The sequence below is a fragment of the Chrysochloris asiatica genome, unplaced genomic scaffold (assembly GCF_000296735.1).
Source record: "Chrysochloris asiatica unplaced genomic scaffold, ChrAsi1.0 scaffold00181, whole genome shotgun sequence".
Classification (NCBI taxonomy): domain Eukaryota; kingdom Metazoa; phylum Chordata; class Mammalia; order Afrosoricida; family Chrysochloridae; genus Chrysochloris; species Chrysochloris asiatica.
This window is the reverse complement of record NW_006408699.1, coordinates 3,456,505-3,472,004: the sequence shown is the minus strand read 5'-3', so window position 1 is coordinate 3,472,004 and position 15,500 is coordinate 3,456,505. Positions and strand designations below refer to the sequence as shown.

Genomic DNA, 15,500 nt, shown 5'->3' with positions numbered 1-15,500 from the left:
CACATTAATCCACAGCACCACACCAGGAGTTGGAAGATAAATATTACAATACTAGTATGCTAGAAGAACAATCATAAACAGAATAAGAAAATCCAAAGGAAATCTAAGAGTTTTGTGGGACACCATGAAGAATATAACAAGAGTGACTGAAATGCAATAAAAAGGGTGACTGAAATTCTAAAACAGGAAGAGATGATAAAAAAAACACAGAGAAAACTGTCTTAGAGTTGTTGGAAAGAAACTACCCTAACATCATGAAATATGAGAAGATAAACATACAAGGAACTGAACAAACTCCAAACAGGATAGATCTCAAAAGAAAATCAACAAGACATACCATAATCAAACTTTCTAAAACCAGAGACAAGGAAAGAATCCTGAGAGCAGCTCAGGGAAAAATGAAAAATTTACTTACAAAGTAAATAAATTGATTATATTTAGTTAAGACTTAATGCTAATTTCTCAACAGAAACTATATAGGCAAGATGGCAATGGTATGACATATACAAAACTCTGAAAGAAAAAAAAAAAATTGCCAACCAAGAATCATATACACAGCAAGCTGTCCTTCAAGTACGACAGCAAAATTAGGACATTTTCAAATAAACAGAAATTAAAGGAATTTGTAATAACTAGACCAACTTTCCAAAAAATACTAAAGGGTCTTATTTGGATTGAGAACGAACAACAACCTGAGAATAACATATATGCCACCACCACCTAGAACTTAATCCAGATACAGAAGTTTTTAAAGTAACAGTCCTGGTAACATAGTGGTTTACGAGTTGGGCTGCTAACCAGAAAGTCAGCTGTTAGAATCTACCAGTCGATTCACAGGAGAAAAATGAGGATTTCTGCTCCCATAAAGATTTACAGCCTCCGAAACCCTATGCAGGGTCTCTATGAGTCAGAACCAACTCAACAGCACACGACCATAACCAACCAAGAAAGTAAAACAAGCTGAGAGTAGGGAACCAGAGATACCAATTTATGATGAAGCCAACTGCAAAGCAAAAAGAGGAAATCATGTAGATACAGAACTTCCAAATGGCAAAGAAGTCAAGTAGATTTCAAGAAAAAAACCAGACTGTTTTAAACAAGGAAAAATTAATAGATTGCAGGGTAACTTCAAAGAAAATTAATATACCTTCACATCAAAATAAAAGAGAAAATCAGAAAGACTTAAAATAGCTCAACAAAATGAAACTGAAAACTCACAAACAAAATTAACTCAGTGCAAAAAATTATGTGCAACAAAGAAACCAGCAGCACCACAAAAAAAAAAAATACAGCAAATAATTTATACCTATTGATAATTACACTGAATATAAAGGGATTCAACATACCAGTCAAGAGACAGAAAGTAGCAGAATGGATAAGAAAACAGGATCCTTCAGTATGCTGTCTATAAGAGACACATCTAAAGGACAGAGCCTAAATACCCATTAACAGAAGAATGGTTAAACAAACTTTGGTACATATGCACAATGGAATACTACACATCTTTGAAAAATAATGATGAATCTACAAAATATCGCACAATAGGATGAACCTGGAGGACATTATGCTGAGTGTAATTGTTGTTGTTGTTGTTATGTGCCATGGAGTCGGTTCTGACTCATAGAGACCCTGCACAGGGTTTCCGAGGCTGTTAATCTTTACGGGAGCAGAATGCCTTATCTTTCTCCTGCGGAGCAGCTGGAGTTTCGAACTGCTGACCTTTGCAGTTCACAGTCCGAGTCGTAACCACTATGCTACCAGAGCTCCTTTGAGTGTAATTAGTCAATCACAAAAGTATAAATGTTGTATGAGGTCACTGTTGTAAAGAATTAAGAAAACATTTTCTTGACAAAAGAAACATTCTATGATGGTTTACAAGGGTTAGAGGGGAAACTGTTCATGGTATAGAGAGCAGACACATGTTAACATGACAGACAGCGCACGAAATATACATCAAGAAGGAGGTTGGCAGAGGTAAAATGAAGGTAGCATGAGACACAGGGAGGAACTCAAGAGTTCAAGCGTTAAGTGATAGATAATACAAGGAGGGAACTGCAATCATTGTAATGAAGCAAAGTACATACTTTGTTGAACCTTCACTCAATCCACAATAAAAAGTAAAAAGAAAGAAAAATAGAATAAAAAACAAAATGAGATTGTCAGCATAATGCAACTGAATATAAATATAAAAAACACCACATATATTTTCATACTGTATTTTTAAAGATATATATGTTGTTGTTGTTGTTATGTGCCATGGAGTCGGTTCCGACTCATATCGACCCTGTACAGGGTTTCCGAGGGTGTAAATCTTTACGGGAGTAGAAAGCCTCATCTTTCTCCCGCAGAGCAGCTGGTAGTTTCGAACTGCTGACCTTGCGGTTCACAGCCCGATTCGTAATCACTATGCTACCAGAGCTCCTTAAAAGATATATATATACCTAGATAAATATATAAAACGTATGAACCAAAAGAGGAAGTTTGTAAGAATACTGGGGAGTGGGCTATGAAGGAATATGACTTCAGTTTATTCTAGTTGAGACTTATTATTATATTATGTTTTAAAGTAGCATGGTAACCAGGCCTGAGAGATCTTATTAAAGCAAGATTTCAAGTGCTGAGGGTCAGGTTTTACTATGACATATTATTGTAGAAAGAAAATTTCAGTTCTTTAAAAATATTCCCTCCCTTATCTGCTTGTTGGAATGAAATTCTTTTGACATGACACAAACCTCTTTCATTTCTCAAATGGATCTATTTCAAATGCAGATAACCTAGAAAGAGGCAGCCCATAAATTAAATTTACAATAAAGAGTAAATGATTGTTATCTGATTTCCTTGTTAAGGATGGGTTTATTGAGAAAAGGCAAAAACAGGAATTTTAACTTCCTGAAAGGGTATGGGTGGTGGGGGTGATGGAAAAGAGAAGTACCGCAGACTGGTACATTCAGACCAGATGTACTGTAAATAGGATTAAAATTAGTGTTTCCAGCAGATTTTATTTGTAGGTTGGAATAAGAAAAAGAGATAATCTTTGCACTGATGGTAATTTAGTTCTTTTGAGTTCAAGATACATTTATAAATAAATGTCCCCTAATTTTCACAACTAAATAGTTAATAAACAAATACATATTAATTTACCCTCTATGTACAGTTTCAATCTAATTATTATTGCATGGGTTCAACAGCATTGGCTTTTGCTTGATTGGTTATTCTTAGCTGGTCACCATTCGAGTCATCATTAAAGTCTAAACTTAAGGGCAGTTCAGTTTTCTACAATTTATAAAGCAATTAGGACTAAAGATTGAAAGGTCCAGGTTCAAACTTAATTTCTTTTAATGGAAGCGTGTGTTTACATGTGCAACTATGCGATACCAGAGAGAGAGAGAGAGAGAGGACTTTTTTGTAATTATCCCCTAGTTCAATTTGGCCCTTTTGGGATCTTAGATTCATGCTGATTACTTCCTAAACCCACTACCCCTTTAAATAGCGATAATGGATGCACCAGTTCAAAGTAGCCAATAATTATTCTTTTACTTTTTTTCAGAGAGATTGTCTTTAGTTTGAAAAGAAAATGATTACTCTTGAAAAAAATGTCTGTTTTGTGGGTGTGTATATATATACACATGTGAGTTTAGGTACTCAGTTTCTCATTTGTAGGTCAGTAATTTGAACCCACAAGCACAGGAGAAAGATGAAGCATTCTTCTCCTGGAAAGGTTTATAGCCTCAGGAACACTACATGGGGTCTCTATCAGTATGAATGGACTCAATGGCAGTGTTTAGTTCTTGAGACAAGATTTTAAAGCAAATACAAATACCAAGGCTTTTATGTACACCACTTAACATAAATTACCTTGTTTCCTGCTCCACATGGTACTTTTGATTGTTTTAAATTTGTTCAAGAACAAAGATGTCAGTTTGAGGAGTAAGGGGCACATGATCCAAGCCATGGTATTTTCAATAGCCTGATACACATGTGAAAGTTGGACAGTGAATAAAGACCACTGGAGCGGCCAGTTCCTAGGGAAGGACATCGTACTTGGTAAAGCAGAGGGTCAGCAAAAAAGAGAAAGACCCCCAATGAGATAGATTTGCAGTGGCAGCAGCAATGGGCTCAAGTGTAGCAACGACTGTGACGGTGGCACGGGACTGGGCGGGGATTTGTTCTGTTGTGCATAAGGTTGCTGAGTTGGTACTCATTTGATGGCACCTAACAACAACCACCACCCCACTTAAGGCAACACTGCAATATTTGGTTAATAAAAGCTGACATATTTACACAGTAACATCTTCATATAAATTTTTACATTACACAGTAACATTTTCATATAAGTTTTCACAAACTATGGAAGACTTATTCTGTGGCTTCCAAACATTTTAAGGTTTTTTTTTTTTTTCTTCAAAGCTGTTTTATTCTTCCTTCACAACTAAAAGTTGTGTTCATAAAATAGGGGCCATTTCTCCACTAGGCTGTAAACTCCATGTGGGCAGGACCTATGCCTGTCTTGTTTACAGTGTTTTCCTGGAGCCCAGCACAGGGCCCTGCAGAGCGTCAAGTCATTTTTCTTGAATGCTTGAATATGTATCTCATGACTTAGACTAATTTATATGATCGGCTTTTCTTATTGACAACTGTTAGGTGTGTCTACCAGCGAGACATTTCTCATATCAGAGCAAGACTTTAAAAATGTATCTTAATAATTGCATATTAAAGATGTGAAATAAATAAAACAAGATCCAGAGAGGTTAAGAAACTCAGAAAGTCATATCAAAACCTAAATTCCCATAGCTGTTCAGTCAGTTCTGAGTAGACCTGTAGTTTCCAAAGTTCTAAATATGTATGGAAGCAGCCAGCCTTATCTTTCTCATTCAGAGCAGCTGGTGAGTTTGAACCACTCGCTTTTCGGTTAGCACTCCAGTGTTTCACCCACTGCACCACTAGGGCTCCTTGAAAGTAAACCTCATGACTCAGATCCATCCTCCTCCACCTAGCCCAATGTCTTTTAGTCACAGTCTGCTGCTCCTCCTTTATGATTGTATAAAAATCAAGTTGAAATTAACTGCCTATTTGAAAAGAATATATTTTCAGGTTCATTACGAAAAAGTAAAAAAAAAAACTAGTTTGTAAAAGTCTTTTATTGTATCCGTGCCACACATAGTAGTGAAAAATAACACTCCTAAAAAAAAGGATGCTACCTTTTCCACAACATTTTATTTTAAATAAAATTTCAAGTACTCTTACATAGGTACAAAAAAAATTCTGATCTATTTGCCTCCAACAGGCCACCACAACACACAGTAGATAAAACACAGTGGTTACAAATGTCTTTTAAATTTATTTCTGAGGCAAGGCAAATGGGAGGGAAATGTTTCTATGAAAAAATACTGTGTGCGTAGGAAATTGTCACAATTTTATTCCACATGGATACAAATGATTATACTTTAATTTAGGCCCTGGTGGCTTGAAATTATATAACAAAATAGAAAAATGGAAAACTAATATCCCCTACACCCTGTTTCAAAGGCAGGCACTACCAAGATTAAGGAGACGCCACAGTGTTGGTAGAGGATAATTACTGTACAAGCTATTGAGCTATAATTACCTTCAGACTCAAATAAAATGCTACAGTCCTCCTAAGGCATAAACAATAATGTCTGCAAACAATATATACACATAATACATATTTAAAACAAGACTTAATATAAACAATAATGAACAGTATATACACGTTAATTTTTCTTCACTGTCTGGAAATACAATTTAACTACACAAGTGATGCAGCAACATATATATAAATGTACTTGTAACTCTACAGTAAAGTTTATTTTTGGTGCTTTTATAGCACATCAGTGTAAACAGTTTAACTTGGCTTTGTTTTATATTTTAAAACATTCCTTGTTGTATTTTCAAGATTTAAAGCAATTTTTCTAGTTCTTCCTTTTCACAGAAAACGAAGATTCTGGATGTGGTTTAATCATAAATAATTCATAAAATTAAATACATTCACTAAAAAATAAACTACAAAGTAAAAAAAATGAAAAATAGATATTTATTGAGAGGGAAAGGAGAACCATTTCCCAAGTTAGAGCTCTGGTATTGAATATTCAGTGCGATTTGATAGATTTTAATTGCTATTGCACTATAACACCCTTTCCTTTGAAAATTCTTTGGGTGTGCTTCCCTGTTCTACCTAAATTAGCTGATAAATCACACAAACCAATAACCAAGGGCCTTGGTTGTTGTAGGAGTGAAGCCTTTAAAAATGGTATCATTCTTCGGATACTTTTTTTTTTTTTTTTTTGAAGTGAGTGATAGTTTACGTGAGAGAACATCAACTTTACATGGATTCATTGCAATGATTACAATCTCCTCCAATTGTTTGACTTACTTTTTTTTTTTTTTTTTTTTTTTGATACTTATTTTAAGGAAAAAAAAAGTCATTATGTATGTGCCTTGCACGTTTATGTAAATACAGTTCACATTGCTGGTCTCATTTGTCCTTGTTTAAAAGGAAAAATAAAGTTGTTATAACTTCAGCTCACTTTGAAAGTATCTGTCCACTTTTTTTCAAAAAACTTCCTCATACTGTGGCCAGCTCTGCCTATATCAGAATCATCTTCATTAAATGTTTCACAGTTGTCAAAAACAAGCCTGACATCTAGAGCAAAGGTTTCAAGGTTCAGATACCTGCAAGAAAACACATGATTAGAGACGATTTATAAACAAAAATGAAGGAAGTACATTAAAGGTAACATTAGAAGTAAACTGAAGGAAAAAGAAAAGGAGCAAGTGTAGGATTACTGTCTTTGAACTGTTACATAAACTATATGTAACATGTAAAATACATGTAAACATATGTAACTCTTATAAACAAAACATTTTTTAAAATTCTATGTCTGCTACCATATAAGATTAAAAGACTGGCTAAACGGACAGACCTAATCTCTTTGAAGAATAAGACAGATTCCAACTAACTGATGCTTCCTCATGCCCATTTTCTGTATGACCTGTATTGAAATTCTGTTACAGGACTCATTCAGAAAAACTAAATAACATATTGAATTATAATAATAATTACAATAATAATGGGATTTTTAAATACTCATATATTATGTAATTTTTATTTTAATGCAAAAGTTCTTTTTGCATATTTTTGGAAACTTTGCTCTAAGTCTTAGGCTATATTAAGCTATACTGATATACTAGCCATGGGAGAAAGAGGCGGCTTTCTGCTCCTGTAAAGATGTATAGCCTTAGAAACTCTATACAGGGTCACTATCAGTTGGAACCGACTCCACGGCACACCACCACCACCACCAAACTCGTATATATCAACAAGAGGAGTGGGGACTGGCGAAAAGAATGCAGCTCTGCAACTCCTGGGCACTTATCACATGAGGAATGGCTTTGTGTGGGCTTGTTCTTTAAGTGAATGGCTTCTTTCTTGGGGTTCCATAGTGGGTCACTACCCAGAACTAGCTAAATTCCACTATCTTAGTGGCATCAGTTTGAGGTGGTCTTAAAAAAATCATTAACTGTAATCTGAAAGTCCATTTTACTTTTGGGATAGGACCTGGAGGTCAATGGTGGAGAAGAGCAAATCATAGTGTTTTCCTATATTTAATCAATGCATTTTTAGTATTCTTTAACAACCCAAATGAAAACTTTTTCATATTTAAAATTTCTAATTATCCTCTACTCTAGCACTGTGATAAGCTCAAAATATTCTAAAGTCAATTTTTATTAAACCCACATAAGACGGTGTCAATATTAATTCCATTGATTCACAATGCAAACCATTAACATTTTGCCTCCAGATTCTGTTACTTTCTTTGGGAAGTTTCCCTGATACTTTTCATGACCCTCCACCTGGGTTTGGTGCCCTTCCAAGGTGGTCAAAAGAAGGTTTATCAGACTGCCTTTTAACTACTTCAATAATATTATTCTCCTCTAGCCAAGGAGCTCTGTCTGGTAGCACAGTGGTTACAAATCAGGCTGTGAACCTCAGGGTCAGCAGTTTGAAACTACCAGCTGTTCCTCAGGAGAAAGATAAGGCTTTCTGCTCCTGTAAAGATTTGCAGCCTCAAAAACCCTGTACAGGGTCACTATGAGTTGGAACCGACTCCATGGCACATAACAACAACAACAACAACAACAACTCTAGCCAAATATATTCATTCAGTTCTCCAAAGTCAGGGCCTATATCTTTGTTTTTAATTAATGCATCCTTGGATAACCTGAAACGTGCTCACTACATATCAGGCGTTTGATAATTACTAAATGGGAGTGATTTACTTACTGTCCACTACTTAGTTTCTCTCTAATTGTGGAAAAATCCATAGGCTTCTTAATAACTTTCTTATAACCAGGAACAAGTTTCAAGTTTACAGGAAGTAGAAAAGGCCATGAGTCTTCATGAGTTTCCATTTCAGTCAGGATCATACTAAAGAACATAATGTTTGAAGTCAATATCTATGCTCTAGAATGAGCTATTGTTATTATACAGTTTTTTGTTTTTGCTAAAAGAAAATTTATTTATTATCATTTTAGAAGTTAAAATTTAACAGAAATTAATTTATTTTTAAAAGACAAAGGTACACATTTACGTACTAATTACTCAAAAAGAATCATTAATATGGTAAAATGACTAAACAAGGAAAATGGAAAGTTGTAAAAAGATAGTACCTGCAAAGAGCTAGGTCCTTGGAATCATCTCTTTTAGGTTTTTTTACAGAAGTAAAACTTTCTTGTTTTGACAAGTTAACAGAAGTGTTTTCCTCCATTTTTCTTTTTTTGAGGTCTTTGTTTCCTCTTTTTAGTGAACTACTTGTAGATGCAGAGTCTTCATCTTCAGTATCTCCTGCTAAAGATACTTTCTTGCATTTCTTTGACTCATTTGTCTTTTTTCCTTTGACGTGAAGCTTTTTGATTTTAAGAGTTTGACCACTTGCCTTTAAAAAAAAAAAAAGTAAGCGATACATAAACAAATGACTGCTTGCAGAATTCACATGATTTTAAATTATGAAAGTCTGACAGGACAAACAAATGAAAAAAATCTCTGGTCTAGAAAGTTGATAATTTTGTTATTTTCAAAAAGCTCTTTAAATTTGTTCTCCTATAATACCTGGCTATAATCTAATTAAGCATGAAAAATGAAAAATCTATTCATCTTAAGAATTTTTAAACTTGAAGATGCTTTTTGAGCAAGACGATGGAGTAGTCAGATGTGCTGAGTGGACCCTCGGCACCAGTATGTGGGAGACCAATTGAAACACACATGGATGGTAATCCTGGGACCCTGAGTTTCAGAGGATGAGATGGAGAGGTGGACTGAATCCTGATGGGACAGAGCATTTGAAGAAAAGAAAAATGGCAGGTTGTCAGCTGGCATGGAGCTGCTTGGCCATCTTGAGCTTCTTTGGGTAGCTGTCCCTATAGTGGCCTTCAGGTACATGATGTGTGATTGGAATTCCAGAACAGGAAAAGACAAAAAATACCATAGAGAAAACTGTCAAAGATTTGTTATAAGAAAACTTCCCTAACATCAAGAAAAATGAGAAGCTGTGCATTCAAGTTGAACGAACACCATAGAAGACAGACCCCCCCCAAATCACGAAGACATATTATAATCAAACTTTTCAAAACCAAAGAAAAGGAAAGAATCCTGAGTAGTTTGCGGAAAACAAAAAGTTACATACAAAGGAAAATTAATATGACTGAGCTCTGACTTCTCAGCTGAAGCGAAGCAAGCAAGAATACAAAACTCTGAAAGAAAAAAAATTGTCAACCAAGAATCATATACACAAGAAAACTGTCCATCAAATATGGAATTAGGACATTTTCAGTTATACAGAAATGAAAATAGTTTGTAAAATTCATACCAACCTTACAAAACACACTAAAGAGTTTTCTTAGGACAGAGATGCAACAACATCAGACCTGAGATTAACATACAAGGCTGTATCATCCAGAATCCAACTCAGATAAAGAAGTATTAAAAGGAAAACAAACCTACAAGACTGAAAACAGGGAACCAGAGACACAAGTTTGCAACCAAAAACCCTTCTAAAAAGATGAAGTAAAAAGAGGAAATGATGAGTAAAATAGTTACAGAACATCCTAATGAAGAGGAAATCATGTAGATTTTAAGAAATAAAAACCGAATTGTAACCCTATACAGGGTTGGAACCGACTCAAGAGCACGTAACAACAACAGTTGTGACTCTAAAACTAGACCAAGCCTTACACCAGACTTTGCCAATCTCTACGTGGAACACTTACCCTAGTGCTAACTATAGCCCTAAAAACAAAGATGCTGATTTCAGGGTAATCCATTTTATTAAAGTATTCTAGAACTCACAGGCAGTATTCCTTTAATGTAAGCCAATAACTAAATGAATGGCTTTAAAGATTACAGAAGGATTCTTTTTAGCATACAGTTTTTTAGAAAGGCGAATATAAACAAAGGGTATTAAGAAGCTAGGCCAAAACATGAAAAAGAGCCCATGAAGCATGAAATAGAGAGAAGCTCTTATTAAGTAACCAAATCGACTAGGTTTTATTGCATTTTTCCTGGATAGGGAATAAAAAGTCTCTGCTATAAAAGAGTTATACAAACTTGGAGTTCCTAGTAATGAATAAAGCAATGGTGAAAGATTGAACGGGAAGGGAAGGCTATGTCTATTTTAAAGAAAACAATGTAGAAAGAAATGGTATCAAAGATTTTTATATATAATCAAAGGATGTGTATTCCAGGTACAGTTCGGTCACTAACAAGTCAGGAAACTTAGGACAAAAATACCTGTGAGGCTTTGTTTTCTCATTTGTAAAATTGCTAAGCTAAAATTACATGGAAAAAAGCGTCATGTGGCTTCATGAAATTAAATCACAATACTGCAAGTAGCCCATTGATGCAATAATGAGGTACTTCTTCTCTGCCCCCCAAATTGAGAAACAAGCAAATAATTCTCACTTCAGAAAGTTATATTTGATAATACAAATAGTAGCTCAAAGAAAAGAGACATGCAATGTCACTAGTATTTTATGGTTTTTGCTTTGATTTCCCGAAACAGTGCTTACCTTCTTTTGAAACATGATTTTTTTTTTTTGTCCTTAACCAGACTGTTATGAAATCCTAGACTGTAGAGTCATAGAACTTTGCTGTTCTTACTGTTAGGTGCTCTAGAGTCAGTTCCAACTCATAGCTACTCTATGCACAACAGACCTATTCCAGCAATAATTTAAAATGGACTGTTTTCTAGAAATGGATTTGGCTGAGAACATCTCTTAAGAGTGGTGGTGGTGTGAGTGCAACTGAGTCATTTCCAACTCATAATGGCCCTCTACAGCAGGGGTGGGGAACCTTTTACCAGCCAAAATTTCTAACATCATACATGGGCCATCCAAAATATCAATTTAAAGAGTAGCTTGCTATATTTGGTCAAATATCTCATTAACTCACCCCTAAAATGGTGCTGTGGGTTAAAAGCACTGGATCACAAGGTCAGTTTGAACCATAAGGCTGGCGGTTCAAATTCACCAGCCGCTCCTTGGAAACCCTATACAGGGTCACTATGAGTTGGCACCAACTCAATAGCACTTAACAAGAACAATGTAATGACTAGAACTGCGGTTCTAGTTGGCAGGGCCAGACTAAATGATTTTGTTGGCCTTATATATAGTCCATGTACTGGACATTCTCTACCCCAGCTCTATAGGGTTCTGAGGCTGTAAATCTTTATGGGAGCAGAAAACCTCATGTTCCTCCTGATAAGTTGCTGGTAGATTCGAACAGCTGATCTTGCAGCTAGCAGCCCAGATCAACTTCTTGGAGTACCTCATGATCCTTTCTAGCAATATTTAAAAAACACTGCTCTTTAAGATAAGCAATTAGAATTATTTCTCTATTGGCAAGTTAAAAGCACAATTAGGAAGATGTTTTAATTGACTGAAATAATAAGGCAAACCATAAATCCAACACTTGCCCCATAACAAAGAATCACTACTACTTGTCACTAAACTGAAACAATTAAAATGTTTTAGTAAGTCTTTTCTCCATTTAGTTTGTCAATTTTCATTCACTAAAATTTCATTATTTTTGCCTTTCAAATAGTACTAAGCTCTTAGCACTCTGAAATAATAAAAGATAAAGACAATGTTTAATATAATAAGGGAAAGATTCATTTAATGAAATTATATAAATTAGGTTGAACTGCTGTGTTACTTAAAATAAAAAGAACAAAACTTCATGAATAATTGTCCAAAACCTCTACTTGCAATCTGAAGTAAAATACTATTTGTGATCATTTTCTGATGAATTAATACAGTGAGAAAACAGGAAATTTAAATCACAGAATCAAAAGACTTTTTTGATGTTGAAGAAAAGACAATGATTTCTCATAAATTTCTTTGGTAAATGATGCTTATCAGCTTACGTCATTAAATAGTGTAGGTGCACATACTTTAACCACCTACCCTCCACTTCCCCACTCCCGCCTGCTTGCCCTCTCATCTTGCTAGAGCCCAAATTCAAAGAAGTACTTCAGTGGGTCCTAGGCAGAACCGGTCAGATTACATATCCAAGGGCTCATGTTTGAATATTTATATATCAGAAGTTGCAACCTGTGTCTAACAACATACAATGCGCTGTTTGGTTCACAAGATGTTTTAAAAATATTCTGAATTTGTTGCCGTCGTGTAAAATTTAGGATGAGAAAAGTGGAGAAGGAGAAATTGATGATGCAGGAGAAGGGACAGTTGTTGGAGTTGTTGTTGTTGTGATGTGCTGTCGAGTCAGTTCCGACCCATAGCGACCCTGTATAGGGTTTCCAAGGAGCGGCTGGTGAGCTTGAACTGCCAACCTTGCAGTGCAAACGGCTTTGCATTCTGGCGCACTAACCCACTGCGCCACACCAGGACTCCAGTTATTGGAGTAGTGTCCCTATAAAGGTGAGAGGGAATGGGACCTGAGGCACAGTAGAAGAACTGACCTAGTTGAGAGCGCTAACAGTTCATGGCAACAGGACAGAAGGTAGAGTATGTGAACCCAGATGCAAGAAAGGTGGTAGATATGGTTGTGTAATTTTTATGTGTGTAGGGTATTTTCTTTCGATGGCTTCCATTTTTGGAGTGATGTGAGAGTGTGCCAGCAGCTGACAATGACAGCCGGGGAGGCAGGGTCAGAGGTTAGTGACTACAGAGAAAGGATGACAAGCAGGCAACATCACAGGCCTGTAGAGGTTACAGATATTGAATTCAGATGGCACCAGTCAGATGGGCTGGGTGTATTCCCCAGCTACATTAAAATATACATGTGTAGGTGCTGGAGAAGACAGAGAAGTGGATTAAGCATAATTATGCTCTTAGCACATAAGAGAAAGGTAAAGGAGCTATAGGAGGAAAGAAGAACGTAGGAAGAGAGGGACAGTGGAAAGGTCTTAAATAAATTAAAGTCCTGGTGGAGTCAAAAAGATTTGTTGAAGATTGAGAGCTTTAGAAAGTGAGAAAGGGGTTAACAGACAAAATGTATGTTTGCAATTGAGTTTGTGGAGAGGCTGGTAATGATTAGGTCAATAAATTAACATGGGAGACAGTGAATGAGGTAGGCAACACCGAGCAGAAAGTTGGGTCCTCAGTACCTGCTGATCCTTTCATACTTCTTACTCTTTGCTTTCTAAATTCAAAATGATTTCTTTCCATTTTATCATTTAGCTCCTTTTTCAATTAACAGTATGAGTTCAGTTTTCTATTTTAAATGACACTGAACAATTACTTAAAATGCATACATTTACCATAGGACCCAGCAATTGCAGACTTAGGCATATCCTCAAGAAAACAAAAATCATATATATACATAAAAACTTGTAAAGAATGTTTATAGCATTTTCACATTAACCAAAAAGCAGAAAAATCCCAAATGCCCATAAAATGATGACTGGATAAATAGTATGTGGTATATAATGGAATTTATTTGACCATCCAAAAGGAATGAAGTACTGTTACATGATACAACATGAATGAACTTTGAAAAGATTATGCTAAGTAAAAGAAGCCAGTCACAAAGTATACGATCCCATTTATACGAAATGTCCAGAATAGGCAAATGTATAGAGACAGAAAGTAGACCAGTGCTGGTCAAGGGCTGTGGGGAGGGCTCAAGGGGTCTTTTGGGGGGAGTTAGGAAAAGGTGATGGTTACACAACTCTGTGAGTATACTGAAAAACACTGAATTGCAAATTTTAAAGATAAACTTTATAGGGGTGAGTAATAGATTAAAAACAACAACCACCTCCTAATAATGTTCTGCATTTTGATCTGGCATCTTCAAAGGTCAGTTTGAGATCAGTCTTACCTTAGCAATGCAAGCTGGACAAAACCAGTCCCCATCTGGTATTGTGGTGATCTTGGGTCTATGGCAATATGTGTGACAGCCTTTGTCACAGCCATCACAGAGGAGTAGCAGTTCTTCATTATCCCCCTTCCGGCAGATCTGGCAGTACTACAACATATGAAAAACCATTTAAAGTAAACCCTCTGCTTTGAATAATAGTTATTGGGATGTTAATCTAGAATTCCTAATGTGTATTAGTAATGAACATTCCGCTTGCTAACAAATAGACAGTAGCCATACACATCTATGTATCTCTCATTACACAGATATGGACCACAGGACGGGGTGAACAGTTCTGCTGGGATCAATGCGCATTTCAGGTACACCGCAAGGAAACAAAGCTAGAGGCTGAATGCCTGCACACACTTCAGAAGCAAGTACACATTAACATGTGAAATAATTAACATGACATTAGAGCACATAGAGCAATGAACAGCTTTAATATGTGGTGGTCTTTTAAAAAGGCGTTTTATCTTTTGATTATCTTAGCATCCTTATGATAGGCTGAGAAAGGAATAAGGGTTAGTTATTACTAAAGATGCAAATTAAGAAACTTGCATTTGGATTAGAATTGTATATATAATCACAAAAGATGCCCCTAGAGTTTGACTATATTATATATTCATTTATTTTTTGTTTTAAAAATGATTTCAAAGTATTCAAATCAGGATTTTGAAAATCATATCAAATACGTACTACAAGTACATAAAATGCTTCACTACAAAGTGGTTTTTAAGGAAAAAATTAGATACGATAAATTAAATAAAATCACTTAAGAGGTTGTGATTTATTTTCTAGAGCTAAAACTAAAATTATTTTTCTCTATTGAAAAAAAATGTTTGTACCACAAAAGCAAATTATAAATCAAGACAAGCCCACAGCGTTGAGTCAATTTCAACTCATAGCGGTCATATCTGCAAAGTTTCTTTTCATGTATACATATTTAATACAATAAATTTGTATTAACAAAGGGAAAGAAGAACAGAGAACACGTGCAAACTTTCCAGATGTGTTAAAAAGGGTAAGAGCTAGCATTTTTTTGATATTTAGTTCATAATTTCAGTCACAATAGAACACGCCCTATAATCAATATGAAAACATCTAAAGT

At 35.5% G+C, this 15,500-nt stretch overlaps 1 protein-coding gene across 1 annotated transcript in view; it reads right to left on the bottom strand.

The window, feature by feature from the left end:
* Window positions 1-6,536: 6,536 nt before the first annotated feature.
* Window positions 6,537-15,500, bottom strand: part of BAZ2B (bromodomain adjacent to zinc finger domain, 2B) — a 159,875-nt gene continuing 150,911 nt past the window's right edge. Inside the window, exons 32-35 of the mRNA XM_006872029.1 lie at window positions 14,354-14,500; window positions 8,689-8,954; window positions 8,303-8,446; window positions 6,537-6,690 (exon numbers count right to left, since the gene is read on the bottom strand). Coding sequence (XP_006872091.1) covers window positions 6,537-6,690; window positions 8,303-8,446; window positions 8,689-8,954; window positions 14,354-14,500 — 711 coding nt within the window. The remainder of the gene's footprint in view (window positions 6,691-8,302; window positions 8,447-8,688; window positions 8,955-14,353; window positions 14,501-15,500) is intronic.